The sequence below is a fragment of the Pyrgilauda ruficollis genome, unplaced genomic scaffold (genome assembly GCF_017590135.1).
Source record: "Pyrgilauda ruficollis isolate IOZ18807 unplaced genomic scaffold, ASM1759013v1 scaffold190, whole genome shotgun sequence".
Taxonomy (NCBI): Eukaryota; Metazoa; Chordata; class Aves; order Passeriformes; family Passeridae; genus Pyrgilauda; species Pyrgilauda ruficollis.
The window spans coordinates 577,048-604,629 of record NW_024518096.1 but is presented as its reverse complement, the minus strand read 5'-3'; the positions used below and the strand labels follow the sequence as shown (position 1 = coordinate 604,629).

Below are 27,582 nucleotides of genomic sequence, written 5' to 3'. Positions count from 1 at the left end.
ATATTTGTGGGCTTGGTTGCTCCAAAAGCTGGTGGGATTTGCCCATTGCAGCTAAGCGTTGGTAAATGTTTTGTGGGGACGACGTACAAAAGGGCCACGTCACGTCATGTAGTTGGTCCCTGAGGTCATTGCCCAGCCTGTGCTTTGATATGGTGCAAAGAAATGTTCGTGACGTTCTGTTCCACCCATGCTGTGTTACTGTGAGTGCTGGGGCACGGGAGGAACATCCAAATCTCGGAGCAGCTCTCAGGGGCACTGGCAAAGGGCCCAAGTCAGCCAGGGCACGGGGAGAAGGGCACTGTTACGCTGCTGAGCTGGGCATTGATTTATTTGGTTTGGTTTGGGTTTGTCTTTTGGGTTTTTTTCCCCATGTGTTGACATTGCAGTCTGGATTTGCCCTTAGAGGTTTTGTTTTCTCATGAGCATCTGGACTTTAAACTTCAACATCTCTCCTGTAGCATTTCCCACAAGAGCCGCAGGAATGCAGGCAGGCACCGCTAGGCTCAGAGGGTAACAATGGCAAGGTGCTCTTGGATAATATTCTTCCTTCTCTCTGCCCTTTTCCTGCAGACAGAGCAGGCAGGTATGACTTTCCTTTTGTTGCGCTTTTAATTCTGATTTGTGCCGTTGCTTTTCTAAAAACACCAGCAATTTTGTATCTTGTATAATGTTTACTTGTAGCACAGAGTGAAATCAATGAAAAGAGCTCGTTTCTTATTTTCCTTAAATTTCTGCTGTTTATTTCATGCACCTAAGTGAAAACTTCTGTAAACTAACGGGGCAATGTAATTTTGAAGTACCATCATTTATGCCAGGGTAATATTTTGTCTTTCCCTACAATTTTTAGAGTGTTCCGTATATTAATGCAAATTTTGTTTTATACTTCTAGTTGCTGCTGAAATAAAAATGAGAGAGTCCTATGGAGGAGGACAATATGCATGCTTGTTATAGCCTGAAGAAGTTTATGTTTCTGTATTAATCCTCCATGGTTTGTCAAAAATAAGGAGGAACCAGGGAAGGAAGGAAAATATGGTGTTCTCTTAAGAAAGTCAAAATATCCTGCAGCAGAAGTTCACTGCCAGCTGTGCTGGATGTGGCAGAACCACTGCAGGGCAGAAATATGTGCTGCGGGTCAGATAACATTTAAAATGCAGAACAGAGTCGTGAAGTTTTTCCTTTTTTTAGTATCATGTGCAAGACTGTTCCTTACGGGATATCAAAAAGATAACTAAATATCTGTACACAGTTTTGGAATAATTTTGCTGTTGCTCTCACTTTTTCCAGTTCTGTGATTATTGATTATTCAACCAGCACTGCTGGGTCCCCAAACACTGTATAAAAGAGAAAAAACCCCCTGAATATTCCCTGCCCCAATGTATTTACTTTCCAAGCACAGAAGAACTGACAAACACGTGCTGACACACACGGTCACACATTGCTTCACGTGGAAGAGGAGGCTCCAGGGTGGCACCAGCTGCCCAGCTGGCAGGCAGTTTTGGTGGAGGTGTCATTTGCAAAGAGGATATTTAAGATGTGTTAGCTGGTCTCTCCTCCTCTTTACTCAATTTGAAAGATTACAGTGTCTTCCACATAAACAGTGGTATGGGATATAGCCCTCTTAACTATGAGCATTGCTGAGGGGTAGTTTTTATTTGCTCTCCTTAAGAGAGAATTGATTGAGAACTCAGCCATGTCTTGGCTTTGCTCCTCAGAAAAAAAAATAAAAATAAAAATAAAAATAAAAAAAATTGCCATGAACTAAGACTGAAGAGCATCAGTTTGGATCCACCATCATAACTTCGTACCACTAATATCCACTTCCATAAATGCATCTGAAACCGCTGTGCAGTCTCACAAAATAACCTTTGCCTTTTCTAATAATGTTTCCCCCCTTTTCCTGGCTGTGCATCCACACTCTTCTCTGTGTGACTCGTGCAGTAAAATAATTTGCCAGGAAGGGCTTCAAATTCCCCCTGCTTGGGAGCAAGTCAGGCATTCCCCAGAAGTAAAAGGTCCAACTCCTCAGCTGAATTTGGGCTAAGACAGTAGAGCTCTTTGAGTAAGTAAGGTTAGTATGGCTGAAACCCCAAATCATCCAAAATTATTTCTCTTATAAAGAAGGTAAAATTATATAAGGAGATTAATCTAAGTACTTATATTAGTGTTTTGTCATACAATGTTCCAGTATTTATATCAGCTCATGATGCAAACAGTGTTATCAAGAGACAGAGACGTGCCAGTTCCATACTTCTGGAGGAGGTCCTTCAAGGCAGCTTGGAAAGAGAATGCCTAGAAGAGAGGTGTACACATGAAGAAGCAAGAGAAGTATTTGAAGATGATGAAATGCTCGTAAGTACTTTGTTTCCCTGCATGCACAATAAAAACTGCTGCTATGATCCTTTCCTTGTGAAACACAAGACTGCTTCATTTGTTTGGGTTTCTCTCCATGTGAAATCTTTCCATTTGCCATTTCAGCAGGTAGCAAGCAGGTGCCTTCCATGGTCAAAATGGAAATGAGAAGGGCAGCTCTGATATTGTTCAAGTCCTCTCTAGAAAATGATGTGTCATGCTCCTTATATTACTAAATCATGTGGCTGTTGTCCCATCCTGACCACACACAGAAATACAGCTTCAGCATCCCTTAGGGACCAGGAGGGGCAAAGGGCTGTCTGTCAGCAGAAGAGCACCTGGAGGGCAGCACAAAGGAATTCCAGTCACTCCAGACAGGGAATTGGCTTCATCAGGGCCCAACTCAAATGTCTCTATGCAAATGCATGCAGCATGGGAAATAAATTAGAGGAGTTCGAGTGGTGTGGGGCACTGGAACAGTTGTCCAGAGAAGCTGTGGATGCCCCATCCCTGGAAGTGCTCAAGGCCAGGCTGGATAGGCCTTTGAGCAACCTGGTCTGGTGAAAGATGGCCCTGCCCACAGCAGGAGATTAGAACCAGATGATTTTTAAGGTCCCTTCCAACCCTTCCAAACCATTCTGTGATTTTATGACTGGGGACAGAGGGAATCAATGCAACAGCAAGTAGTGGGACCTATAGAGAGAGGCTCACTTGGTGAATATCTGCAAATTCCTTTGCACCAGAGGCTCTCCAGACATATGCAGATGGGTGCTGTGCTCTTTAATGAGAATCTGGTTGGGTTTTGTTTGCAGGGAAAGCAGAGGAAAGAGCTGTAGGGCATGCCAGAGAGACAATAGCCAGCCAGTTTGTTCAGGGAGCTGCATTGCTGAAGGATCCTGTTCCTCTCTGGCCTGTGAAGGGTTTCTTTTCCTGTACAGCTCCTTAAGAAACAATCAAGTAAGCAGTAGCCAAAGCCCCTCCCTGCTCATGTTTATGTTTGCTAGCAGCACATTGGAGTTGTGAAAATTTGTAAACATTAAACCACTGTATATATTCTCTCATAACATGTTTTTTTGTTTAGCAAAATATTTATTACATATTACATTACTTGAGAATTAAATAATTTCCTTTTTTTTCCAGAGAATGTTTTGGGATGTCTACTATGGTAAGCTGGCCTCTTGATTTCTCTCCTTCATAGTACTGTCACATTATGAACATTTTGATTCATTTTTCTAAGAGTTTCTTCTATGACAAACAATCAGTCTCTATTTGTCATGTCTGTAGTAAAACAGAAGGAAAATTTTTGATGTGAAATAATTTTTAAAAAGTAATATACAAGAAAAACCATTCAAATCTGCAAAAACAATAAAAGTAGAAGATGAGTAAAGGTCATCATACTAAATAGGCTACTTCTTTTCCTGAATCTGAAACAGCCTGGGACATGAGAAAATATGTTTTGCTGATACAATAGAGCAGCACAGTTCTACCAGCAAAATCTCCCAAATACAGAATTAGCAATTAAACCTGGGCAGATAAATAGATATTAAAAGCTACTGAGCTGTCTACAAACTCTGCACAGTGGGATTGCATCATTCCCTGTCAGGTGCTAAGGTGAGAAACAAATCTGTAGGAGCTGAGGTCCTGATGTAACTCAATGCCCCTGAACAGGAAGCCTGTGGCACCAGCTCATGGTGACTGTGACATTCCCTCCCTTTTTTCTGTATGCTTCATCCCAAGTTTCTCCTCTTGTTTTTAGCTTAGCTATTATTAATTTCTAATCTTAGGTTTAAAGAGTGGATAAGGAGGTGGCAAAACCAGCAGTCAGTAATAATTTTCTGCACAAGCCACTAAATCACTGAGTCCTGGGAACCATTGCATAGAAGAATCCCATCAGTGCTATAAAGGTTATGAAGAATGATGCTAAATATCTGGCATTTTATTACTTTTGTGAGGGTGGGATCAATTTCTAATTTGAGTCACTGGATATTTGTACTAAGCATGTCATGCAGGCTTCCTCTCTAGCCTAGGATGAGAGAAGGGAAACCAGCTCAGAATGGTCCCTCCAAACAAGCTTAGCCACAATCAGGACACATTACTGACTTCAGCCTCAGGGGTGGCTTTCTTATTGTAATTAAAAGCCATATGTTCTATCTTCTTCCTAAAGAACAGCAGTGTGTGTTTCCTTCTCTGTGATGTCTTCTCTAACATTTTGGAGAGTGTTGCCTTTGAAAAGTGTTTTTTTCCTCCTCGCTAAACAAACACATTTTTTCATTCTGTCTTCCAGTAATCTCATTTTCTAGACCTCTGGTATTCATGTTGTTTTCTGCTGAAAGTCCAGGGTGCAGAGGATAAATCTGCATTGCGAATAAAAGAGGAGAGGCTGAGCACCCACCTAACTGCTGGGTCACCCACCAGCTCTGTTCTGCACTGTTTTGCCCCTTCAAGTCAAAACTGATGTAGTGGCAGCTTGCTGGATCTCTGCTGTCAGGGCACTTTGCCTGAGGTCACACTTGTCCCTGACCCTCTTTTATCAACAGTATAAACTTCACCATTGACAATCTCTCTTTAAACATCACTTTCCGAAAGTTTTGTGCAAGCCTTATAGCAGTCTGCTCACTGAATAACAATGTCATTGGGACATTTCTATTCTGTGATGTTCACTGATTCCCCCTAGGTCTCTTATCCTATAATATTATTAAATGGTTTAAATTAATTATTTGATCTTGAAAAATGTATGTTGGTTTTTATTTCCCACCTTTTTATACTGCTTTGTGCTTACAGTTTAATCATAGCTTGCCAGTAACAGAAATCAGGCCAATTTCTATATATTTCCTTGAATCTTCTCATTCCTCCTTTAATAAAGCTAGGTGCTGGATTTATTTTCTTCCCAGCATGGTTTTCAGAGGCTTGAATCCATCTAACTGCTTCAGGCTGCAGGGGTAACCCCTCCCTAGCTCCAGCTCCTCAATTCTGCCTGCTCAGCAGAGATTCCCCCAATTCACACACAACCCCTCTCTGGAGGCGTACACTGTGCTTGGGTATGCTGGTGGCATCTGACTGCAGGTGGGTTGAAGGTGGTAACTCTTTCAGCCAGTATTTTAGTGCATCTAACACTCAAAGGTGCCCATGGCCTCAGCAGATGGTGATTGGTGTTTTTTTCCCAGTAGCTGGCAGAGTTTTCACTTTTCCATCCCTGAAATCAGGTGGGGCAGCTCACTGATTGAATTAACCTCTCTGCTGAGGTGATAATTTTTAGAAAGGTTGGACAGCATGTCCCAGGTTAGGCTCTCCTGGCTTGCTTACTGATAGCCTATGTCTATAATAAGTAGTTATTACTTGGATCATGTTTTCAAACTGCTTAGGAGTCATTCCTGTGGGCAGCTTGAAGGGAAACTGGCAGCTCTGCCCAGTGCTTCACTCACAGTGAGGACACCCTCTTGTTTTAATGTTCAGTTCAGCAGAAAGAGCAAGCTTGCTAGTGTCTGAGCTGCTGCATGATAATTGTGCAGATATTTAAAAGTATATTTCCTCTGTTTTGATGTTGATTGCTGTACACTTGCTCTATAATTTTGATGCCAGCTTTTTCTAACCAGTGCATATCAATCTAACATGGGATATCTAAAACACCAGTCTTACATTACATTTTTAAAAAAGCAGGAACTGTAACTCAGTCCTTTTCCCTGAATCGGAGCATCCATCCTCCAGAAGGAGGCTCTGCCTCTGGGCAGCTCCCAGCCTCTCTGACAGGAGCTGCAACAGCACCTCTGGAAGCAGATTTGAGCTAAAATTACCCCTGAGGAGCAGTTCGGTGACACTTAGCCCGTTTCCTTCCGAAGTGCTCTCACAACACTTCTCTGAACAGCACATGTGCCGGGATGGGGGCTGTGTAATTTGGGATCAGTATTGGTGATGACTCCTCCCTCTCCATCTCTTCAGGGGGCAGGAGGTGCTCCTCAAGCCCCTGCCAGCACAACGGTGTGTGTGAGGACAGCATCCGTGGCTACACCTGCACCTGTGCTGAGGGCTACGAGGGAGAGAACTGTGCTTTTGGTAAGGCATTGCCCCCTTCTGAGAAGCCCCATCTCATCTTGTCACAGGGTGTCCCCATGAAACCATACTCAGCTCTCCCATGGTGCCACTTACCATGGTTTTGGGTAAAACACACAATTCTGGCAGAGTAGGGGTGATGTGTGCTGCCTGCCTACAAAACATGATGGAATCCTGAGGTTCCACAGGCTGTCCCTGCGCCCTGAGCCTCCCTTCTCCAGGGGTGCAGCAAAAGAGCTGAAACCAAAGCATCTCATGGGTACATCCCAAAGCCAGCCCTGCCACTGCCACCTGCGCTGCCTGGCTACTTGTCCTGCTGTGGTCCCAGGCCTGAAGGACCAAGGCTGCAGAGCCAGGATGGCTTCCTGAGCACCCTGGTGCCTCTGAGGCCACACACCCCCACAAGACAGTCCCTCAGGGCAGAAGGACTCCAGAAAACAAACTGTTTCCAGTGGAAGTGAAAAGCATAAAGTAAAACAGATGTGTTCTGGCACAGGAAAACCCCAGGCCAGATACTACATTTTTATATCTGCCAGGTTCTACTTTCCAGCCCTGACATCAGTATTTCTGCTGGTTCAGAGGTCCCCTGGGGTGGGAACGCCCTGGCTGCAGCAAGGCAGGGTCTTTCTCTGTGTAAGGGGTGTGACTGTGACCAGCTTCTGGGGAGCACAGAAGGTGACACAGCTTGGGCCAGTGCTGGGAACTAAATCATCTCAGAGACTTAGGCAGCCATGTTATACAAGATTTTTTGCTACCTATGAGCTAGATCAAATAACAGTTGCTTTGTGCTAGAGATTTAAGTGTTTGCTTAGCTATGGCAAGTCGAGCATGGTTTGAAGTTCATGCTCCCTTTCTTTTTTTCTTAGCTTTGGTAGTTGATGTGAGCAAAATCAATCAAGTGTGCAAAATGAGAGCTACAGGTTTATGTCAAAACCAGAAACCTTAGCTGTCTTCTTCTTCAAGCAATACTTGTCTTCATAATGTACAACAGTTCCCCTTGCTGCAGATACTTGGTGTTTTGTTTAAAAACCCATGGCACCCTTTCCCAGAACTCATAGGTGCAGTGTCTGGTGCAGGGAGTGCACAGTTTGCAATGAGTCTGTGAATGCTGCAGAGACTCAGCTCTCTGCAAGTTCTGTTTTACAAGGGAAAAAAAATCCCAGTGGTAAATACTACCAAGCCAGAGTCCCAACCCACATCCACACAAAGTGAATAAAAAATAAAACAGAGGACTCAAGTGATGAAAGAATACTCCATGTTTTTCCTCTGCTTCTTCTGTTTAGCTAAAAATGAATGTCACCACCAAGCAAAGGTAGGATGTGACCACTTCTGCTATCCAGGAAGTGATTCCTACCGCTGCTCCTGTGCTGATGGCTACGAGCTTGGGAAGGATAAAAAGCAGTGCATTGCATTAGGTAGGTGTGAGTATGGAGGTAAAGGGGGCACCTGCTCAGGCTGGGGTGGGCAGGCCGCCATCCAATAGATGTGATCAGCCTGCTTTGAGCCTAAAGCAATATTACTGGGTAGAAAAAGGAATCTAGGGACCACCACCTAAGATGCCAAAGTAATTCTAAAAGAAGGGCTATTTGATCAGAATGTTTAAGTATGAATCAGCAGAGAGGACTTGCACCACTCTGCATATCACTGACTGGACTAGGTTTTCCACTCCTGTTTCACGAAGAGTAATTCCGCTGAACATGTGTTTGCTTGGGAATGAGACTCCATTGATTTCCATCAGGTGACCAATAGTCTAATAAATTAAGGGAAACATTTGCTGCCATATTAATTAGCTTGAAACAGTAGCCCTTTTTAGTTCTTCAGTCTCATATTAGGTATCTCATTCAATTTCATCCCCTTACAAAGTAGGTCTACTAAATCCACAGAAGTATATTTAGACCTGTGTCTGTATTAGCACAAGTGGGGCAGCCAAATCTGAGTCCAGCTGTAGAGGCACACTTTTGGTGGTGACAGACTGAGGTCCACACTCAGTGCACACTTCAGGTGGCCTTTACATCAAACTGGCCTAGTTTAGTCCTGTGGACTAAGCACCAGTCAGCTGTGAGAGCATGTCATGTGTGCACCTGGAAGGTGTCCTGTGGTTTAGCTTCACCTGAACAGAATCCAGTGCGTGTGACCCAAATCCAAACCAAGAGGGTGTGACAAATGCAGATAACTGGGTGATTCCATCGAAAAGCATGTGTGTTGTTTGAACCAGATGAGAAAGGCATGCATGTCCCTAGAGTGACAGCTGTAACAAGGAAAACCCAGGATTTACCTTGTCCAGGCTGGGCCACAGCTCTCAGGTATTTGACACAATTTGAAAAAAGCAAGATGAGCTAATGGTTGGCTGGAGAGGAAGCCTCATCTCATTAGTGAAATGAGTTACAGGGAAACCTGGTCCCTACAAGCCTTACACAGTGACCATGTTCAGCCCATTGCTAAACTATTATGACTACAATTGCCAAACAAATTATTGCAATTTTCACCAGCTGAGACAATGTCATTCTTTTCCTTTGTGCAAAAGCAGAACCCCAAAGTCTAGATGAAACAGTAGGCAGTTGCAGGTATTAACTGTCTTGAAATGATACAGCATAAAGTTTTGACTTTTCTTTTTAAATTCATTTGTTAGATGCATGTGCATGTGGCAGACTTCAAGACAGTGATAACCTTATAAGTGAAACCAGGAAGAAAAGTGATGAGCGATTTCCTTGGCAGGTATTCCTAGCAATTCATGAAACCCATCACTTACCCTCACATGGATAGTGCTATCTATTGTCTTTCTGCATTTCCTAGGTACTGCTGCTAAACCCAGAAGGGAAAGGCTTCTGTGGAGGAGTGTTGCTAAAAAGTAACTTCGTGTTGACCACAGCAGAGTGTGCCCTTCTGCACAGCCATTTCCAAATCAGGGTTGGTGCTGGTAGGTGATCCAACACATTTTTTCTTGCTGCAACACATTTCAGTATTGACAAGCTAAATTTTAAAAAAGCTTACTAAGCTTCTTGCTGCATAAAAATATTGTTAAAGGAAACAAATATGATGTTATTTCACTTAAGCACCTCAGTCAAGTATCTGAGCTAGAACTACAGCTGCCGCACGCTCCCCTTTACAAGGCAAGCAGAAAGTGCCTCTTGAGCAGTTTAGAACTCAGCACCCAGAGATCAGCTAAACATAGTGGATTTAGTGGTGAATTTTCATGCCAAAATTCACATCAGTGCTGGATATTCATCCTTACTGCTGAAATTATTCATGCTCCTACCAGCATTAAACAGCTGCCAGTGTGTTATTCCTCGTTTCCCTTTACTGCAGGGATTTTGAGGAAGAGCACCTTTAGCTCCTCCACTGCACGTGTTTCTCAGCATGACCAGGCAGCTTGCATGCAGCTTTCAGGTCTCTGATGAGCTATTCCTAAGAGCAGTCAAATGTCATTGCTCCACAGGGCCTAATGGAACAAGTGGAACTGGGAAGATAATGCAAATTAGTGAGAAGCACATCCACATCCGGTATGATGAAGACACTGGTGAGAACAACATTGCATTACTACAACTTCAAGAGCATGTTGAGTGTGACAGCTCCCACCTTCCTGTGTGCACCCCTGAGAGAGACTTTGCAGAACACGTTTTAATTCCAAAACTGGCTGGTACAGTCAGCGGCTGGAGAATGGAGGCTGACGAACTTCAAGGGGAAGAGCTGCAGGTTTCATACCTGCCTGCTGAGGACTGCAAGCAAATACTCAACATCAGCCTCACAAACAGGCAGTTCTGTGGGCACCTCCAGGAGGCCACAGACAAACACCTGGCTGGAGGAAGCTTTTTGGTTACTGAGTACAAGGGCACGTGGTTTCTGACTGGTATCCTGGGATCCTGGCCGCTGGAAGACACTGACTGGGAAACACTGCTTTTCACCAACACTGCAAGGTATATGGTATGGGTTAAACAAAAAATAAAGTAAGACACAAACACAACCAACTCTCAAGCACCAAGCCCCTACCAATCGTTGCAAGGAAACATGGATGCAGCCAGTACCCCCATTTGACTCTGCTACTGTTTGCAGCAATGGAAGTTGCAACAATGACATGTATTTAACTCCAGTTTATACAGAAAAGCCTGTTTTGTCTTTCCTTCTGTTGACACAGCACTGTGAGTCATGATACAGTAAACCTAGTTATTGAATTAAAAACTGATTTAATTTTACATTTCTTGGAACTGTTAATTCTAAATCTCAAAACATACTCAATATTTTTCTGTGACTTCAAATGTGGCTAGTACCCTGAGGTTTGATTCGGCAAATTCAAATTCTTATTTCAGGATCCATACAAGTAAAACTTAAAAGACATGGGGAATGCCAAGCTCTTAAATGTCTATGTTGACGCAGCACTTGACATTTTCATCACACTAAAAAATGCTTTCCCTCATACGTGGAATCTATGTTTTCCCTTATGAATGATGTCCATGTCAGTTAGAAACCCAACTGTCAAAGACAACAAAAAATAAATGTTTTATTTGTTTTAAAAGTAATTTAAAAACCCCAAAACTAAGATCTCATCAGTCTGGACAAAGTTATATTGTACCACCCTCACCAACCCCCAGGGTAGTAACACTTAAAATACTGGATCCAGTAGTAGTGTTTTCCCCAGAAGCAAAATAAAACAGAGTATGGATAATTTAGCTACAGGAGTTTTTGTTCATCGTAACAAAAATTAAACAAAATATGACCAGAATTAAAAAAAATCCCAAAGCCACCTGTGGGCACCTACCACATATACTCAAACACGTAAGTATTACTGACACAGTAAAGCTTTTGGTGTCAAACACTTCTCTATTTTTTAGAGGCAGTTTGAAGAGAGCATTTAATACCCACAAAATTATTGAAACTTAAAAAAAAAAATGGAAACCATGTAAGAAAACATTACTTCCACTCTGAAGAATGGATTAACACAAGCAACAAAGGCTGATACTTCCCTCTGAAGGATAAACACAGATAGTAACATGAAGTACTTTATAAAAGCTTCTAAGTAGTTGGGAAGGAATTTGGAATGCTTTGCTTTATTTCTTCATGAGATACTTTGAATGATCTAGAAAGCCTGTGGAAATTACCATTTAAAAGTCAACAATTCATTTCAATGCACTTTGTAACACTGGCAGCCTTGGCCATTCTGGGAAAGGAGCAACAAACAGTTCCTGGTATTTCAGTCCTGGACATGAACCAGGCCATTTACAGTGTTCTTGGGGTCACTGGGAGCAGTTCCACTGGGCAAGCTGAGTATCTGAAGAGTACTTGCATGGCTAAGATGCAATACTCAACAACACACTGTTGACAGTGGAGGAAATGGGTTCTGCTTGCTCACCACAAGCTTCTGATGCTGATGGGATATATAGCCTTTAATGTGACCCTGGCAGAAGGAGAAAAAGGCAGAGTTAGTACTTAGAGCTGGTAACACAAACCCTACAACCCAAGCAAACACCTACAAGCTAACCACAGCAAAGCTGTTTATGCTCTCTCACCACTACACTACTGTACTTCAATATCCATGAGGGACCAGTTTAGGTAAGTGGGTCACCTTTGAGAGCAAGCACAAAGCTGGAGCCACCACCCTGTTTGTGTACTAAGGGAGCTGTCAGACTGAGAGCCTCTTGTCAGGGCCCCCCATGAGTCTGCTTACACTGCCTCGAAGAGACAGAGCTCTACAGAAGTGTTTCTAAATTCACTCTTGCTCACTTTAAAATGAGGATTTTAATCAATTAGTATTCCATACCTAATAAAATAAATGACATAGTACTTCCTTTTCAGACATAGTGTTGTAACAGTGAAAGAAATCTCCCAGTGACCTAGACCACATCAAACAATGTTTCAGAAACAGAGTAGTGGTTAATTTTCTTGCTGACACTATAGTGATGCTTCACAACCTCTGATTTAATACAAATATTTAGATTTCAAGCTTTTATCCATTCATAAGCAGTTGAGATTCACTTAGAGTAAAAGACAAAATTTGGAACAGAACCAAAGAAATCTAGCTCTATTTTTTTCTAATTTGAGAAGACCAAGAGTCTCCTACTTCAAATGCAGAACAAATATTTTGGTGTCACTTGAAAGGTTTGTATTTTTAAATCAATGTTTCTGCATATATTGAAACGTCAGTATTGAATTTGTAATGTGAAATTCAACTTCAATTTTACCTGATTCCTGCAAAAAAAGGCAGGAACTAGAGGAAGTCCTCAGGACAAATGAAAACATTTCACTTTGAGCACAAGTCTCTCAAAAAACACCACAAGAAAACCTGGGATTACTGATGAGTTTTTTGTCATAAACTGTTATTCTCTATCTAGTATTTTTCACTGTCAGAAGTCTGGAAGCACCAGACAACAAGTGGTCAGCACTTACCAAATATATGAGGTTAGCTAAAATACACTGGACTTCATCAATATCAACATCATCTACTTGCATGAACTTCAGGGCAACCAGAAAAGCATCTAGAGATAGCTGATGAGTTTTGAGTAGTAAATATCTGAAAGAAAAAACAGGAAAAATGTGTTGTTGTGAAATAATCACTTTAGAATTCTGTTTCTTAGAAAAATGGCCTTTCTACAATAAATTCACCTTAACAGGAAGTCAGCTCTCTCAAAGAGAGCTAAGGAGCATGTACAATTCTACCCCACTCCCAGGTGAAATCATATTAAATCTGCTTTTGCAAAAATGTAGTTTTTGTTATGCTTACACTTTCTTGAAGAGATTCCTGTATGTGATGATTTTCAGCTTCTCAAGGATAAGAAAGATTCCGCATCGAATAAAGAAGGTCTCATGCTTTGTCAGAGCATCATTCAGAAGGAGAAGATTTCCTTCACTGCAAGGATAAAGAAATGAAAAAGTGAGAAGGTCTCACACCAGTAAAAAAAGAAAGTATGACTTGGTAGGAATATGCTTCCCCTGCCTTCCTCAATCACCCCAAAGAAACACTTTTTACTTAATACTTTTTGAACACAAAGCAGAAAAGCAAGAATCATACCTCACAGACTTTGTTACTTCAGCAAACTGCATAAGGTCATACTTTTTTAAGAGCTGAACTGTTGGCATATGGCCCTGAAAAATAAATGGTGTCCAAGTTTTCCAGGGTAAAGTTAAATGCATTTTAAACAGAATCTAGTAAGCTATAAAAAAAATTGTTAAGAGAAAAAGAAGAACGTTTAACCATTATTTTTTTTGCTACAGAATAAGAAGTGAATAAAAGTATTTGCAAGACAACCCCCTTGTCCCTCTCAAACACCTTATAGCACAACTCACAGTAACTACTGATTTATCATGATTTAGGGACAAGCAACACTTATTGTTAGGGAACATCTATCAAACTTGTAGAATCAAGATCTTGTACATGAGGCCTTGGCAGATTCAAATTTTATGTCATAGTTGTATCATCTAATCTACAAACAGAAGAACTGCAGGACTCCCAAGCATTTCCAAAGGAATATGAGCACTTCTTCAGCCTTGTCAAGTGTTATATCAGTCTGTAACCAATTTTTTCTTCTCTATGCCTCCATGCAGAAATAAAAATGTCCTCTCAGAAAACAAACACCACCACCATGCCCTCTCCCCCCACCAAAAAAAAAGAAAAAAAGGGGGAGAGAAAGGTTAAATTTAAGGAAACAAAATTAATTCTTATTGTTACATCAGGTAAGACTGAACCACCTACAGAATCAAAAAGAAACTTTGCCTTTTATCCCCTGCACAGCAAAGATCAGAATGCACGCTGACTTGGTCAGACTTTAAATTCAGTTACATCATGCTATGCTGCTGCTAACTCCTTTCCTGGATGAAGGATTAGCTGAGAGCAGAACTGAGCTGCAGGTTTACTGAGAGCTGTTAGGAACAAAAAAACCAACACACAAGCTATTTTAGTAGTTTGAAGTTAGTGTTAATATTTGGGCTCTGTTTCAAAAAAGTAACTGTAAATACAATGACCTTTTATCTAGCTTCTTTAATGTCTCTTGTACACTAAAACTGCTTCAGAAAAGCCACAGTAATTCTAGGCACTAACAGAACAACCAGCTTAAGGCACCTAGTCAGGACTGGGACAAAGCTTTTAGGAAGACTGTTAATAAGTTTCCCTTTACCAACCCTACCAACGACTGATCTGAAAACAGCTGCTAAGAAAGTCGACAATTAAAACAAGGAAAACAGAAGCCAATTATCATACCCACTATACTTCCCCTTTACCCACTTGACACAGCAAGGGATAAGAAGGAAGCACTGAAAGGAAAAAGCAGGGAGGTCATAAACAGGTCAGGGGGAAGGTGGAAAGTGGCAACTCAACAGAGGCAGGTGATAACATTCAACAGGGGTAACTTCGGGAACAGGGCCAGAACAGGAAACACTAAAATCTAGTTCCTATCCCCTCAGTCACAATGAATTAATACTCAGCATAATCCACTAATTCAGGGATACACAAATGTTAGCACAGCACATGGGAAAGAACAGGAACAAGAAACACACGTGATTAGTTCTTTCAATAGAAACATGAAGTGATCAAATAGTAACAAGTCTTCACTGATTTTTCAGAACCAAAATGCTCTGCTTCATGACCCTTCTGACATGCCTTGAATGGGAAAATGTACGAGGTACAAATAAAAAAGCCAAAGGCAGGCTGTAGCTGCAGCAAACCCCTCTCAACAGTCCTCAGCCATCTGCTTGCACACCCTTCTTTCTTCCACCAGGTGAAAGAGGCAGACAAATTCTGCTTCCAGTGAATCCACACCTTCCCTGGCTTTTGTGTGCAGCTGATCAGCAGAGAGGCACTCTGCTACAAGACAGAAGTCACACTGTTGAGTGCTTCTCCAAAGAATTCAAATATACCTTCATTAAAGTAGGAAGATCAGGTTGCACCCTTAGGAGGAGTGGGAGAAAGGTAGGGGGAAAGGAGGGCCGGGTTGGTTTAGTTTGGGGATGGGGTTTTTTTTCTTTGGCTGTGTTATTTCCCCTCCTATCTCCTTTCCCACGTTGGTATAAATGACAACTAAATACTTTTTGCCCTCAGGTAACAAGGTGTGCATACACTGGCTCTTACAGGGATAAAATAGTCTCTGAATTCCACTAAGGGAAAACCAAGAAAATACTGAGCATCAGTTTTACAGTCTGCATGTGTACCCCCTTCCCCTTATTAAGAAAAGTGGCATCTACTCACCAACAACATTTTTACTGGCAGCAGGTAAATCAAAATCATTCTTTTGTTCTTCTGGCTTGATCGGTGACAGTGCTCAAAGGCAAATGACAGATACTCTTCAGCTGCAAGCACGAGTAACACAAATCAACCACAAAAATGGATTAAAATTCTATGCTCAATGTCCATCTCTCTTCAACACGTAACATTTGAAATTGTATAAAAAAAAATCATGCCACTCAAAATACATAAAGAAAAGTTGGAGATTCACACAAAATACAAAGTATTACTAGAAAGGTAAGTTCTCCTTCAGAAAGTCAAAGAAAACTCGTCAAGATCTTCATGTCAGACATTACAGTTACAAGTAATATTGGATTTTTCAGCTCATTTCAGTAATATTATTGTGCTCCTATTACAGAAGAAGAGAATCTCAAGAAGTGCTGGTCACTCTATACACTCTATTTCCTAAATTGAGATTAGGTTCTTCAAGAGATGAAAGCTGAATGCAATGCCCACATCTCCTGAGCTGCAAAAATGTGCCAGTGAGACCATACAGCACAACAGCATGAAAACCTCCCAGCAGCTTCCACCGATAGAGAGAAAATGATAAGCCTGAAAGGTAGCACACACTATCTGGAGTAACATAACCAGCTCTAGAACAAATGTTGATCAAGGGCTTCAGTTAGTGATGAGGCTGTACCCCTTAGCTCTAGCAGCATTTCTGTTAGTGAAATCTATTAGAAATCTAGGAAACTCAGTTTGTACATCTTCCAAAATCAATGGATGAGAAACTACAGTTTGCTACACTACAGTCTGCTGAAGATTTCCTAAGTGGCACACAGCAACTTGAAGAGTTGAAGGCTCCTCTGCAAAACTTTTACAGACCTATTCTTTTGGATGCTCACACATTTTGTAATACACACACATAATGCATAAGTCTGTAGGGAACTTCACTGACGCAAATATTTTAAAGCTGGGCATACACTACAATTAGAAGTGTCATGTAACCTCATCTCTGTTTCGAGTCAGCCTCTGGGCCTTGGACCTTTCAGCATGACTTTTCCTTTGATCAGTGCAATTCTGAGTCACACACACACACACAACTTCAGCAAGATTTCATGCCAAGCAGCAAGACTTTAAACATGTCTTACTGGCACACAGTACCTTGCTTAAAGTCGCTGTCAAACATGGCCTTGCGTCCAACATAGTATTTGTACGTAACTCTCTGTGCCATACTATACTCCTCCTTCAGATTTGAGCTGTCAATTGCTCTAATTAAGGGCTTACAGAGATGGAGCTTGTTGATCTGTTAAAAAAAACCCCAACAATTTAATCAGAGTGTAGATAGATGGTATCATATAAAAACAGGGTGGGTTTAACTTAGAATATGAAATACAAAACAGCTTACCAGACTTGAACCCTACCTTAAAATAAATTTTAAACAGCTGATTCACAAGAAACAACATGCCCCACTTTTTTGAGTCTTCGATGCCTGCTCGACTGTCATAAGGAAAAAGAAAAAACCTGCTAGTACCGAACATTGTAAGAAAATAATGACTTTGTCCTCACAGTAAATTCATTCCATAGAGATTCACTCCATAGCATTTTTAGGGTAAACATAGGTGTAGCTCTGCTATATATTTTCTCAACATAATGAAAAGATGTCATGCAGAATATTATTCATCTGCATCAGGGTCCTCACTCCAGTTTGCAGATAACATACACGAACATTGCAGTGGCTTATAATACCTGAGATGAAAGAAAGACCCAAAAAAAAAGCATTTTTTCCACTTCAGAAGTGTTAAAATTGCTAACACCGTAAAACCAAAGCCACCTCTTTTCCATCTAATTAATTCTAATAGAGCAAACTTCACAACTAACAGGGCACAGAAGCATTAATCATCTTTCCTGAGAAACAGGGACATAATCAGTGCCTCCCAACAATACCTGCTAGGAATGCTAAACCTAAAGTGAGGGCTCTCCCTCTGCAGTTAATAGTCAAGGGATTAAGACAATAAATGAGAAGAGACAAGCCTCAGAAGTGTTCATTCTAAGACCCGTATTTGGTCTAAATATGTGGGAAAATCTAAAGCAAAGTTCATTAAGTTCTCAGTAATTAACTAGTGCAAGTCCAGCAGAGGGTCTTTCACTTACGTGTCACTGGCACAGACTCGAAAGCAGCCCATCAGCAGCTCTGCTGCTTTTTCCAACATGTCACCCACTTTGCTTTTCCCTTTCTTCACAAGCTGTTGATCTGCCTAGCAAGAAACAATAAGCAATTCTACATCGTGGTTCACTGGGTTGCAAAGTTTAGTTTTTTAATTTAGCATTTTATAAAGTGTTATAGCAAGAGATCTATCATGGCTGCTATCTCCCAAATCTAGAAGGCAGTCAAGCTCCCAGAACAAAAGAAAACACTCAGAGAGGCTCCTGGACATGCACCAACCCCAATTAGAGGAGGACAGTCCTTGGAAAATAGCACTGACCACTATTACCTTTAGCATCACTCAGCTTAATGCAGCTCTCAGAAACCCAATTTCAGGTTTAATGCATGAATTGGAGCATTAACACTTCAACTCAAGTGTACAAAGACCAAGAGCCTGGAAAAAATTATGGAGTTTGAGTTTTAGAATTTATAATTCAGTTTCTCTCCACAGCCACAAAGACTACATTTTATTTCTAAACCATGTTCAACAGTGTCCAGTAGTAACACACACTGCTGGGACCTGAGACTTCCAGAAGAAAGATAAAACATATGTTACAGCAGCAAGAGAAAAAAAATAATTCAGTTGTCAACATATGGGAAAGATCCACACACTGACTAATGCAGAACTTCAACAGAAAAAATATAGCAAGTAGATATTTATTACGTGCTTTCTAAAGAGTTTTATCATAGTGTTTGCATTCTCACTAGCCAAAGCATAAATAAAAGAAATGGAAATGCATCCTGCTGCAGAAGTCTTCTCTGAAACCAGATCCTCTGAATAATACACTAAGGTCAGAAGACAGAGTTCAAACACTTCCAGCATGACTGATTCAACAGTACCCTTTCTCATGCATCTCAGAGATATGGATTTCCCTCATTCAAACTGAGAATTGAGACTCGTTGCAGAGCAGTAACACACACAAAGTACTCACTGTGCAAGCATTCCCATTCCTCATGTGGTTTTGTGGGTAAGTGGGCATGAGAGAGTGATGAGGGGATGAACACTGAAAATACTGGACATTGTCAAACCCTAACCTCACTTGAACTCTAGCTTCAACTCTTCAGTTGAAGTGACAAAGAACAAAATCACAACTCTGCCACTTAACTTGGCCTAGAAGTTCTCAATAGATCCCTACACAAGCTACTTCAATTCACCAGCCTGAGAAAAATAACGTAAATTTGGGGATTATTAGCATGTCAGCAGTTGTATGGGCTCACCAAGGGCTCCAAAGAGCATCAGAAGTGGTTCACACATCTGGAGAAGGGGAGCAGAAAGTTCCCTCTTCAGATCTGGTGAATGGTTATATCAGTCTGGTTGTCTGTGATACTTCCAATTTCCACCAAATCCCAGGGATAACATGGAAATAGTGACTTACACCACATACTACTCAATAAAGAAAATATTTATCCCTTCAAAAGTTCTAAACAACTGCTGGGAGCTGCATTCAGGCCCTCAGAACTCCTCTAGTTCCAACTGCCAACAGAAGGTGGACAGATCTAGCAACCTCATCTTTCAGTAAGAGTGGATGAATTTAGCATGTCAACAAAATCCTAAACAATGAGTTAAAGAGAACTGAGCAAAATTAGACTGTGTAATAAATTCTGTAAAAATATTTCTATTGTGGAAATACCAAACAGATAAAAGTAATGAGGCTGTTAATCAGATCTACTTACATTATTAGCAAAAATTCGAAGATCAAGGGCTACAGAATACATAATAGGTAAGGCCCTGGAAAAGAAAATCATAATATACTTAATAGGTTCAAATCAAGCAATAAGTAAGACATGGGAAACAAGCAATTTTTTTTTTTTTTTAGTTGGTCATACAGTTAGAAAATTATATATTAATCTTTAAATGAAGAAGGATGCACTTCTTAAAGGGACAGTTCTTCAAGATCTCAGTATTTCAGAAATCCTATACTACAATAATTATTTCAAAGGACTTTTTTACTGTGGCTTTAATAAAATTCCACTTCTCTTTGAACAAATCCTTCATCTATTTACATATGGACCATTCTATGCAATTAAGCTCAGATGTTTGGTTTCAACACTTTGGACATGAAACTTAACCAGGCAACAAAGCCAATTAGGCTTGATTTTAGCATCACTGGGGATAAATAAAAGTATAGATACAATTTTAGTTTGACTCCAATGGTATTATGCTAGGAAAAGATGAGTCTATTTTCTAGTAGCTTTCTACCATGTACTCACCAATTTTCTTCTTTATGTGCCTGAAATGCTCGCAGGAAAGATGTATGGTATTGAGGAAAATTTAAAATGCCATGAAATGAAGCACAGATTTGAGAAACAGCTGTTCAATGGTACCATATATGACTTCATGAAAGACTAGAAATCAAAACACCATCAAGAAGTTGAGGAGCTGAGGTGCAGTATGAAGAAAGTGAGCACAGCCATGCACCCCTTTGAGTGGCAGCAGCAGTAAAAAACACTGGCCAGAGATAAGATAGAAGCTTCTTTATCATTATCTTCCCCTCCAGCCACATACAAACTGCAAGGTATTACAATGATTTGAAACTCTCCTACATTCTGGGAGAAATTAATATTCTATTTTAGAGCCAAGTAAAACATTCTTTCTTAGCCCTATAGAAAGCTGGAAGAAGAATGTGTCTGGATTTCCTTGTTTAGAAACCTAAACAACTGAAGTGTATTGGGAAGCAGACCATGTTCTATTAGATTTTTAATAACCATAAAGAAAACTTATTCTACAAGAAGTTAATCTGAAAACAATATGCAAGATTTATGGAAAAGGATATTGGACAATAACTGTTTGGCATTTGTATGCTTCTACAAAGTCATGGTTTGCAACTGCATAAGTACACCTGTCAAAGAAAAGGGGCATTAGTGCATCAGAAAATATACATAAATGAAATATTTATTTTTGTGTCCTACCAGGCATGAAGGTTTACAGTTTATTTAAGGCACAAATATGACTAGAAGCATTCCTAAAAAACTGGCACAAGTATTTTAATAGAGCACTAAGCTTGATAATTGTAGAAAACAGATGCTAGAGATTAATAAGTATTTGTTTTACATAAGCTAATGCTTATTGAAACTGTCACCAAGATTAAATTTTAAAAATGCAAGATTGTTGAAAGATACTAGATGCAGAAAATTATTTAGTAAAAGCCTTGCAGAATTACTTAGATACTAAGCTCTCTTAAAAGTATTTTCATGATTAAAATTCCCTTTTAAAAATATTTATTTCCCTTGCTTATTTCACTCTAAATTCATGTGCAGCTAGTAGGCAGAGGGGAAACAGCAAGCACTGACACCAAAGCTGTGCCAATGGCCATACACAGATGACAGCCAGGTACACAGAGCAAACTTTATATGGAGAGGAGAAAGAAAGTCTTTATTTCCTGCAATTCTAGCATATTTATAAGAGTAATAAATACCAAGTTTTCATGTGTAAGCCCTTTAAAATAGGAAAGTAAACTTAAGGATATCCTTCCCCATCCCTGCTGCACACCTCACAACTGACTTTACATTCTGGGCCCACCTTTACCTTAAGTGGGCTGCAAACATTTCATCATATGGCGATTCCAAAACTTGTTGGCACTTCTCCTCTGGAGATGGAAGCTAAGTGTAGAATAGATCAATAAAACATTACAGGGACATCCAGTGCACCAGAAACTGCAAAATATGCATATTTTGTCATGGCAGTTCTCACAGATTTGCTAGGGTTGGAAGGGACCTCTAGTATGCATCAATCAGAACTTTAAATTACATTAACAATCATATACAAAATAATGAATTACTAGTGTCACTCTGTCTCCAGAACCTGAACAGAGCCAGCCTTAAATAAAAGCATGCAAAACACACAAACACCAAGCCCTTACTGCCCACTGCTTTTTTGTCTCTAGTGCCTTTCACAGTGCTATGCTAATAACTAATGCAGACCTGGTCAGAGAGGACATTCAAAACTGTATCTATCTAGAAAACAATTCAAAATGGAACACAAAGAACCAACCAGAACATAAAAATTATATATAGTATGCTGGTAAAAAGAAAAGGGAAGCAAACCGACATGGGGATACTACCTCAGCCTGTGAAACAGATTTCTGAGGTTTCTCTCCAATGGAAAGGCACCCACACACAGAGCTGGGAAAAGTAAAAGCAAAACAAAAGGTCAAAAAACATCCTCACCTGTAGCCTTGGGTTTGCAACATGTGGATGTTTAAATGATACCAATTCTGCACAAAATGTACCATCTCTGGTCTCAATGGCTTCTTGTACCTACCAAAGTAAACAGACACATTACAGAATAAAATCCAGCAACAGACACACAACACATTTACACAACTACAGAAGCCACCACCTAGTTACCACTGTACATACATATTAATATCAAATCAAATGTGAGTTTTTAAAGGCTTAACATTGAATAAATAATTTTTTATTTCCAATACACCTGTTGCTCAAAAAGGTCTCAGGGGGAAGGTAGAGAGAACACCATTGTGTTCTTTTCCTTATTTGTAGGATGCAAGCATATGTATGTACATGGGTTTAGCACTGTTAAACAGCAGTTGGGAGCCAGATTTGGTTAAGCTTTTTAAAATTCCAGTTGGACTTCTAGGCATCAAACATGGATGCAAAGATGCAGTCTTTGAGAAATGCTTTAAAATGAAGACAGGAAGATTTAACATGCAAATATCATTCCAAAGGCAAGGCCTGATATTAGACTGATATTCTATCTCTATCAAATGCTTTTGAAACCTGCTAAGACTGCAAATGTTATATTCTGTGGAGGAATGGTTTAATCCTGCTTCCTGCTAAAGATAACTCCTTGTAAAAAACAGTCTGCTTGGACAGGTTATTGTGACATCAAGGTGAAAATTTATTCAGTTATGGAGGTAGTTTTAGGCATTACTTCTTAACAGTTTCCTTCCCATTGCTTGTGCTTTGTCATATTTTTGTGTCCCAATATGAAAAAAAAATCTTTTTGATGTATGGAAAGCTCATACCAAATGGGAAAAAAACGCCATAGACTAAAATAGCAACAAAAAAGGAAAAATCAACTGTTTAGACTCTTTCAGAGATTTGTGGTTAGCTTTTATTTCAGGAAAAAGAAGATGTAAGTTTACGTTTGTGAGGTATTTTTTCATCTTGAATGTTCAATGTTGTGTCAACCTCACAAAACGTGGGCTTTTCAGAGCAGACCGCTGTCCTGGGAGATCTCAGACTCTCCAATTTTGGAGACTAAAACCCAAACAATTACTTTCTTTTTGAGCCTTAACTAATGCCAGATGAAATAAGATGATAACAGCGACGAGAATACCATGGTACAGTAAGAACCATGCAGAGTGGAGAGACAAGAAGCTTGTCAGTGATAGCTCCATGACGCTGGAATCCCTGCGGCTCCGCTCCTGCCCCTCCATCCTCCGTGTCACGAGTTGTGTCCGCATTTCTGCGTGCCTCCGAGCGCTCTGCTCCCCAAACCCTGAGCTGCCCTCGCTCCTGGACACACACACAGACACACACAGACAGAGACACACACAGACACACAGACAGACCGATAGACAGACACACACACAGAGACACACAGAGTCACACACACAGACACACACACATATACACAGACAGACACACACACACATACACACAGAGACACACACACAGACAGACACACACACAGACACACATACACACAGAGACACACACAGACAGACACACAGACACACACACAGAGACACACACAGAGACACACACAGAGACACACATATACACAGACAGACACACACACACATACACACAGAGACACACACACAGACAGACACACACACAGACACACATACACACAGAGACACACACACAGACACACATACACACAGAGACACACACAGACAGACACACATATACACAGACAGACACACAGACAGACACACACATATATACACAGACAGACACACAGACAGACACACCCACACACACACACACAGACAGACACACAGACACAGACACACACACACCCCCCCCCCACTCTTCAGGCACTCCAGGTGTACACCCTGGCACTCAGACGCTGTGTGCTTCAAGCACGCTGAAGAGATCTATTTCCCCACCACACCACTCACCCTCCGTTGATTTATTTCTTAACCAAGGCACCATATTTACAGCGAACCAGAACACAGCCGCACACTCAAACAGGGCCCACCGGCTCATTAAAAAAAAAGATAAAAAGTCTTGCTTACTTGCTGCAAGTACTGATTAATGGTGATGTGCGCCATTGAAGGGGAGGAGATGCGGCGGGAGGCGCACACCGGAGCCGCCGCGCGAGCCCCGCAACTCCCGGAACTGCCGGAACCGCCCGCGCGCTTCCGGATCCCGGCGCGTCCGAGGGCGCGGAGCGGCCCCGAGCGTCACGTGACAGCCCCCAGAGCCCGCTGCCCCGCCCACCCCGCGCCCGGGGCGTGGCTTCGCTCGGGCAGCCAATGGGAGCGAGCGGTGGGCGGGGCAGAGGCCGCGCGTCAGCGGTAAACCTCGTGCGCTGTGGCGCGCCGCGCGTTGAGGGGTGGTGGGGTTGTGTGGGTGTTGTCGCTGTCACCCGCGCTGCCCCTTGTACCCTCGGCTGGGACAGGAGGCGGGCAGCGCCCTCCGTGCGGCAGGACCCCAGTGCGGGGACACTCCGGTTACTTCCCCGGGAGAGCTGTGGAGGCCCGCCTCCGCTCTCTCCTCGCTAGCTCCGTTGCCCACGGGGAGCGCTGGCGAGGGGTCGCGGTGAACTTGGGTGGAAAAAGTTGAATTGAGCATTAAACTCCCGAACAGATTGACTCCTAAAGGCGCTGGCGCTAGGGAGATGTGTGAGACAAGGACACGCTCCATGTTCGTGCAGGCTGGGCTCGGTTGGGTTTGGCAGGTGCCGGTGAGCGGGGCGCGGGCGGCCTCTCGGGCGGGTGGCTCTTGTGGGCGGCAAGAGCGGCTGCTCCTTGGCTTTCGCTCCGGCCACCCTTCGGCGGGTGCCAGCAAACAGAGCCAGGGCAAGCGGGGGGCACCGAGGGGCCGCCGCCGGCAGGCTGCCCCGGCCCGGGAGCCATCTTGAGAGCGGGGCTGGCTCTCCCGAGCGCCGCGGGCCGCCCGGACTCGGGATCGCCCTCGAACCCGCACCGAGCCGGGCGCCGGGGCGGGCGGGGACAGGCGGGCGGCTATCGGTGCCTCCCTCCGGCGGCACTTGGCAGCCGCCCGCGGGCAGTGGGGGAGGGCGGCTGGGTGGCGGCGGAGGAGGAGGGGAGCGGAGGCGGGGACCAGCCGGCCCCGGCCCGGCCCAGCCCAGCGCGTTGCCCCGGCCGGACACGGCGCCCGGGGCGGAGATGGCGGACGAGCCGCAGAAGAAGTCGCACTTGTCGGCCTTGGTGGGACACACGAACGGGCTCACCAAGCCCGCCTCGCTGACCGCCACCCGCTCTGCGGGAGTGGGAGGAGGAGGCGGAGGCGCGACCGCCTCCTCCAAGAAACTCGTGATCAAGAACTTCAGAGGTGGGTACGGGGCAGGCCGGGCCCTCTGTCCTGGCAGGTGCGCTCGGCCCGATCTTTGTTTACCGCGGCCCCGGCCGCTCCCCGCCCCTTGCCCGCGGCCGGGCCCCGCCGCTGTCACCCGCCCCGCCGCCGATAACGCCGCCGGGCTGATAACGCCGCCGGCACCGTGCCCGTGGGAGGGCTCCCGGGGACACGCGTGGGGCTCCGTGCGCGGGGGCAGCGGCCGTAGGCAGCGGGCAGAAAGCCACCTTAGTGTCAGCGCTGATTAAAGCCAGGCGAGGGTGGTTGCCTCGCTGAAAGTAACACGGGCGTCAAACACAGCAGCCGGGGGTGAGGCGCGTCGTGCGAAGGCTCGGGTGGAATTAGTGACCCCTCTGAGAGTGCCAGACTTACATGGCCAAGAGCACAGTGGCTTGGCAGAGCTTGATGGAGCAGCAGGGAGAGACATTGCCGCAGGCTCCCGTTGGGTGGGCGGTTTCAAACTACCTGTGTTTTACTTCACAGAAAGACCCAAATTACCAGATAATTATACTCAGGACACCTGGCAGAAACTTCATGAAGCGGTGGGAGCTATACAGAGTAGCATCTCTATTAAATACAACCTTGAAGAGCTCTACCAGGTAAGCTACATAAGGTTTTGGTTTCGTTTTTTTTTTTTTTGCAAATAAACTGCTTGGCACACATTCAACGTAATGTATTTTGATTTGTTAAAAGCTGATTGAATACTTTGCTACTTACTCTGTTTGTAGTCAGTTGTTTATCAGTTCCTTGGAGAGCTACCAGGATCTGGGCCCATGAAAAAGCAGTTTCTCTTGGGAGGCGCAGAAAGCTGTTCCTGGGCAGGGCTGAGATCTAAGTCTTAGTATCTCCAATACTCTGCCCACTCAACATGCTGAAAACAGGATGTTACTCTAGCAGGGTTATGAAGTTATGTATTTTATGATGATTTTTGTCCATGATGTGGTCTCTTGTAAATAGTAATGTTGAAGTATTTGCTGTTATTACATTTTAATACTACACTTCTATACCTTTTGGGGAATTAAAAAGGAATCTTGATTAAGCAGGCAACAAACTGTCACTTTATCCACATTTCAGATTAATGTTAGATTTTCATAACAATCTTAGTTTTTTGGTTCAAGTGGTGCAAAAGCATTTCTGGAACACTTGGACCATTGGAGCAGGGGCTAGGGGGGTAAAAGAGAGATGGAATCCTGAGCCATTTCTCTCTACATTCTCCAATTATATGTGGTTTAGTTCTATTTCAGATGTATGTGCTTTGAGATATTTAGCTGAAGTAGCAGCTTTTTAGAGTGATCATGCTGTAAAAGACTACTGATGCTCTAAATTGTGCTACTTAACATGAGTTTTCTGTGGGTGCAGGTGTTTGATCTGCAGATTGATGTCCTTGCTAGACCAGGACTGAAAACATTATTATGCACACCTAAAATTTTCTGAATATTTAGTTGAGGTGTGAAGGGGAGACTGTGAGAGAGGAGAAGGCCAGTAGTCCTTACTGGGTCCCTGTTCAAGAAGTTGAGGATGGATTTCAGAACTGACTATACTTATCTCTTTAGTTAGGGTATGTAATATATGGGTCTAAAATGGCTGATTATGTAAATGCATATTGATATAAAATAATTATTCCTTTTAAATTGAAAGCTTGACTGTAATATATTTATCTGTTAATACTTGCAGATTTGCACAGTTTGAACGGCATAATGCATTTTGTTTTAAATTCAGCATTTGAAAAACCCTCCTTTTTCATGTCTAGCAAAAAAAAAAAATAAACCAAAAACCAGCCCACAGATGCTTCGAGTGTTACCTAACTTGTTTTCAGAGGCTCAGAAATGAGATTATAGTTATATGGCTATGAAATCACTAGGGTACGTGTTTGAGTTTTGGCAGAAGAGGAGAGATATTTCAGATAAACTGTGAAGGGAGAATTGTACTTCTTGCTTTTTCTCTTTGCCTGCTTATTTGTAAAAACTGGGTAAGGCTGGTTGAATAATCCTTAACACAGCAAATCAGGAAGATTTCTGCACAGTGGGTGGTGGTGCTCAGTGTGCCTGTGCATGGACAGGTATTTACTGTCCTGCCAGTGGAATAAAAGATGAGGTTCAGCATCCATTGGAAACCTGATCTGTATTTACAGATCATTTTAACTGCCTGTTGGTGAGCATTGAGTCATCCACAGGGGAAAATATCTCTGGGTTCATCAGTTCTTGCTATCAGGCCTTTGTGGTGGTTTTTTTGGGTCTTTTTGAATCTTTATCTGACATTGTGGGAGGAAGTGAGAGGCCTGCTAGAGTTCAGTGCACTCAGTGGGCTGGTGTACCAGCCTACA

At 42.6% G+C, this 27,582-nt stretch overlaps 3 protein-coding genes across 17 annotated transcripts in view; 2 read left to right on the top strand and 1 right to left on the bottom strand.

The window, feature by feature from the left end:
- Positions 1 to 516: 516 nt before the first annotated feature.
- PROZ (protein Z, vitamin K dependent plasma glycoprotein) lies at positions 517 to 10,714 on the top strand. The gene is made up of 8 exons (XM_041465730.1): positions 517 to 583; positions 2,186 to 2,349; positions 3,490 to 3,514; positions 6,286 to 6,399; positions 7,680 to 7,811; positions 9,026 to 9,111; positions 9,190 to 9,313; positions 9,833 to 10,714. The coding sequence occupies exons 1-8, from the start codon at positions 517 to 519 to the stop codon at positions 10,342 to 10,344; spliced, it is 1,224 nt and encodes a 407-aa protein (XP_041321664.1). The 3' UTR covers positions 10,345 to 10,714.
- Positions 10,715 to 11,422: 708 nt separating this feature from the next.
- Positions 11,423 to 24,111, bottom strand: PCID2 (PCI domain containing 2). Of its 8 annotated transcripts, XM_041465721.1 has the most exons (14): positions 23,957 to 24,111; positions 21,915 to 22,004; positions 21,274 to 21,347; positions 20,522 to 20,587; positions 19,959 to 20,000; positions 19,422 to 19,476; positions 17,696 to 17,799; positions 16,966 to 17,041; positions 16,706 to 16,847; positions 15,566 to 15,666; positions 13,397 to 13,470; positions 13,109 to 13,234; positions 12,775 to 12,898; positions 11,423 to 11,785 (listed from the first exon to the last, which is right to left on the bottom strand). In XM_041465721.1, the coding sequence occupies exons 1-14, from the start codon at positions 23,990 to 23,992 to the stop codon at positions 11,693 to 11,695; spliced, it is 1,203 nt and encodes a 400-aa protein (XP_041321655.1). In that variant the 5' UTR covers positions 23,993 to 24,111; the 3' UTR covers positions 11,423 to 11,692. The 8 variants fall into 8 exon arrangements, with proteins under 8 accessions (XP_041321655.1, XP_041321656.1, XP_041321658.1 ...); XM_041465722.1 differs by lacking the exons at positions 19,959 to 20,000; positions 20,522 to 20,587; XM_041465724.1 differs by lacking the exons at positions 20,522 to 20,587; positions 23,957 to 24,111 and having other exon boundaries at positions 19,959 to 20,093; positions 21,915 to 21,962.
- A 182-nt stretch (positions 24,112 to 24,293) lies between these two features.
- Positions 24,294 to 27,582, top strand: part of CUL4A (cullin 4A) — a 35,549-nt gene continuing 32,260 nt past the window's right edge. For 7 of the 8 annotated variants that reach the window (XR_005954968.1, XM_041465708.1, XM_041465707.1 and 4 more), the window contains exons 1-2: positions 24,294 to 25,238; positions 25,743 to 25,858. Coding sequence is in view for 6 of the 8 variants with exons in the window: in XM_041465708.1 (XP_041321642.1) it covers positions 25,073 to 25,238; positions 25,743 to 25,858 (282 nt within the window). In the remaining 2 variants the exon portion in view is untranslated. Of the gene's footprint in view, positions 25,569 to 25,742; positions 25,859 to 27,582 lie in introns of all 8 variants that reach the window. The other variant, XM_041465711.1, reaches the window with a different exon arrangement.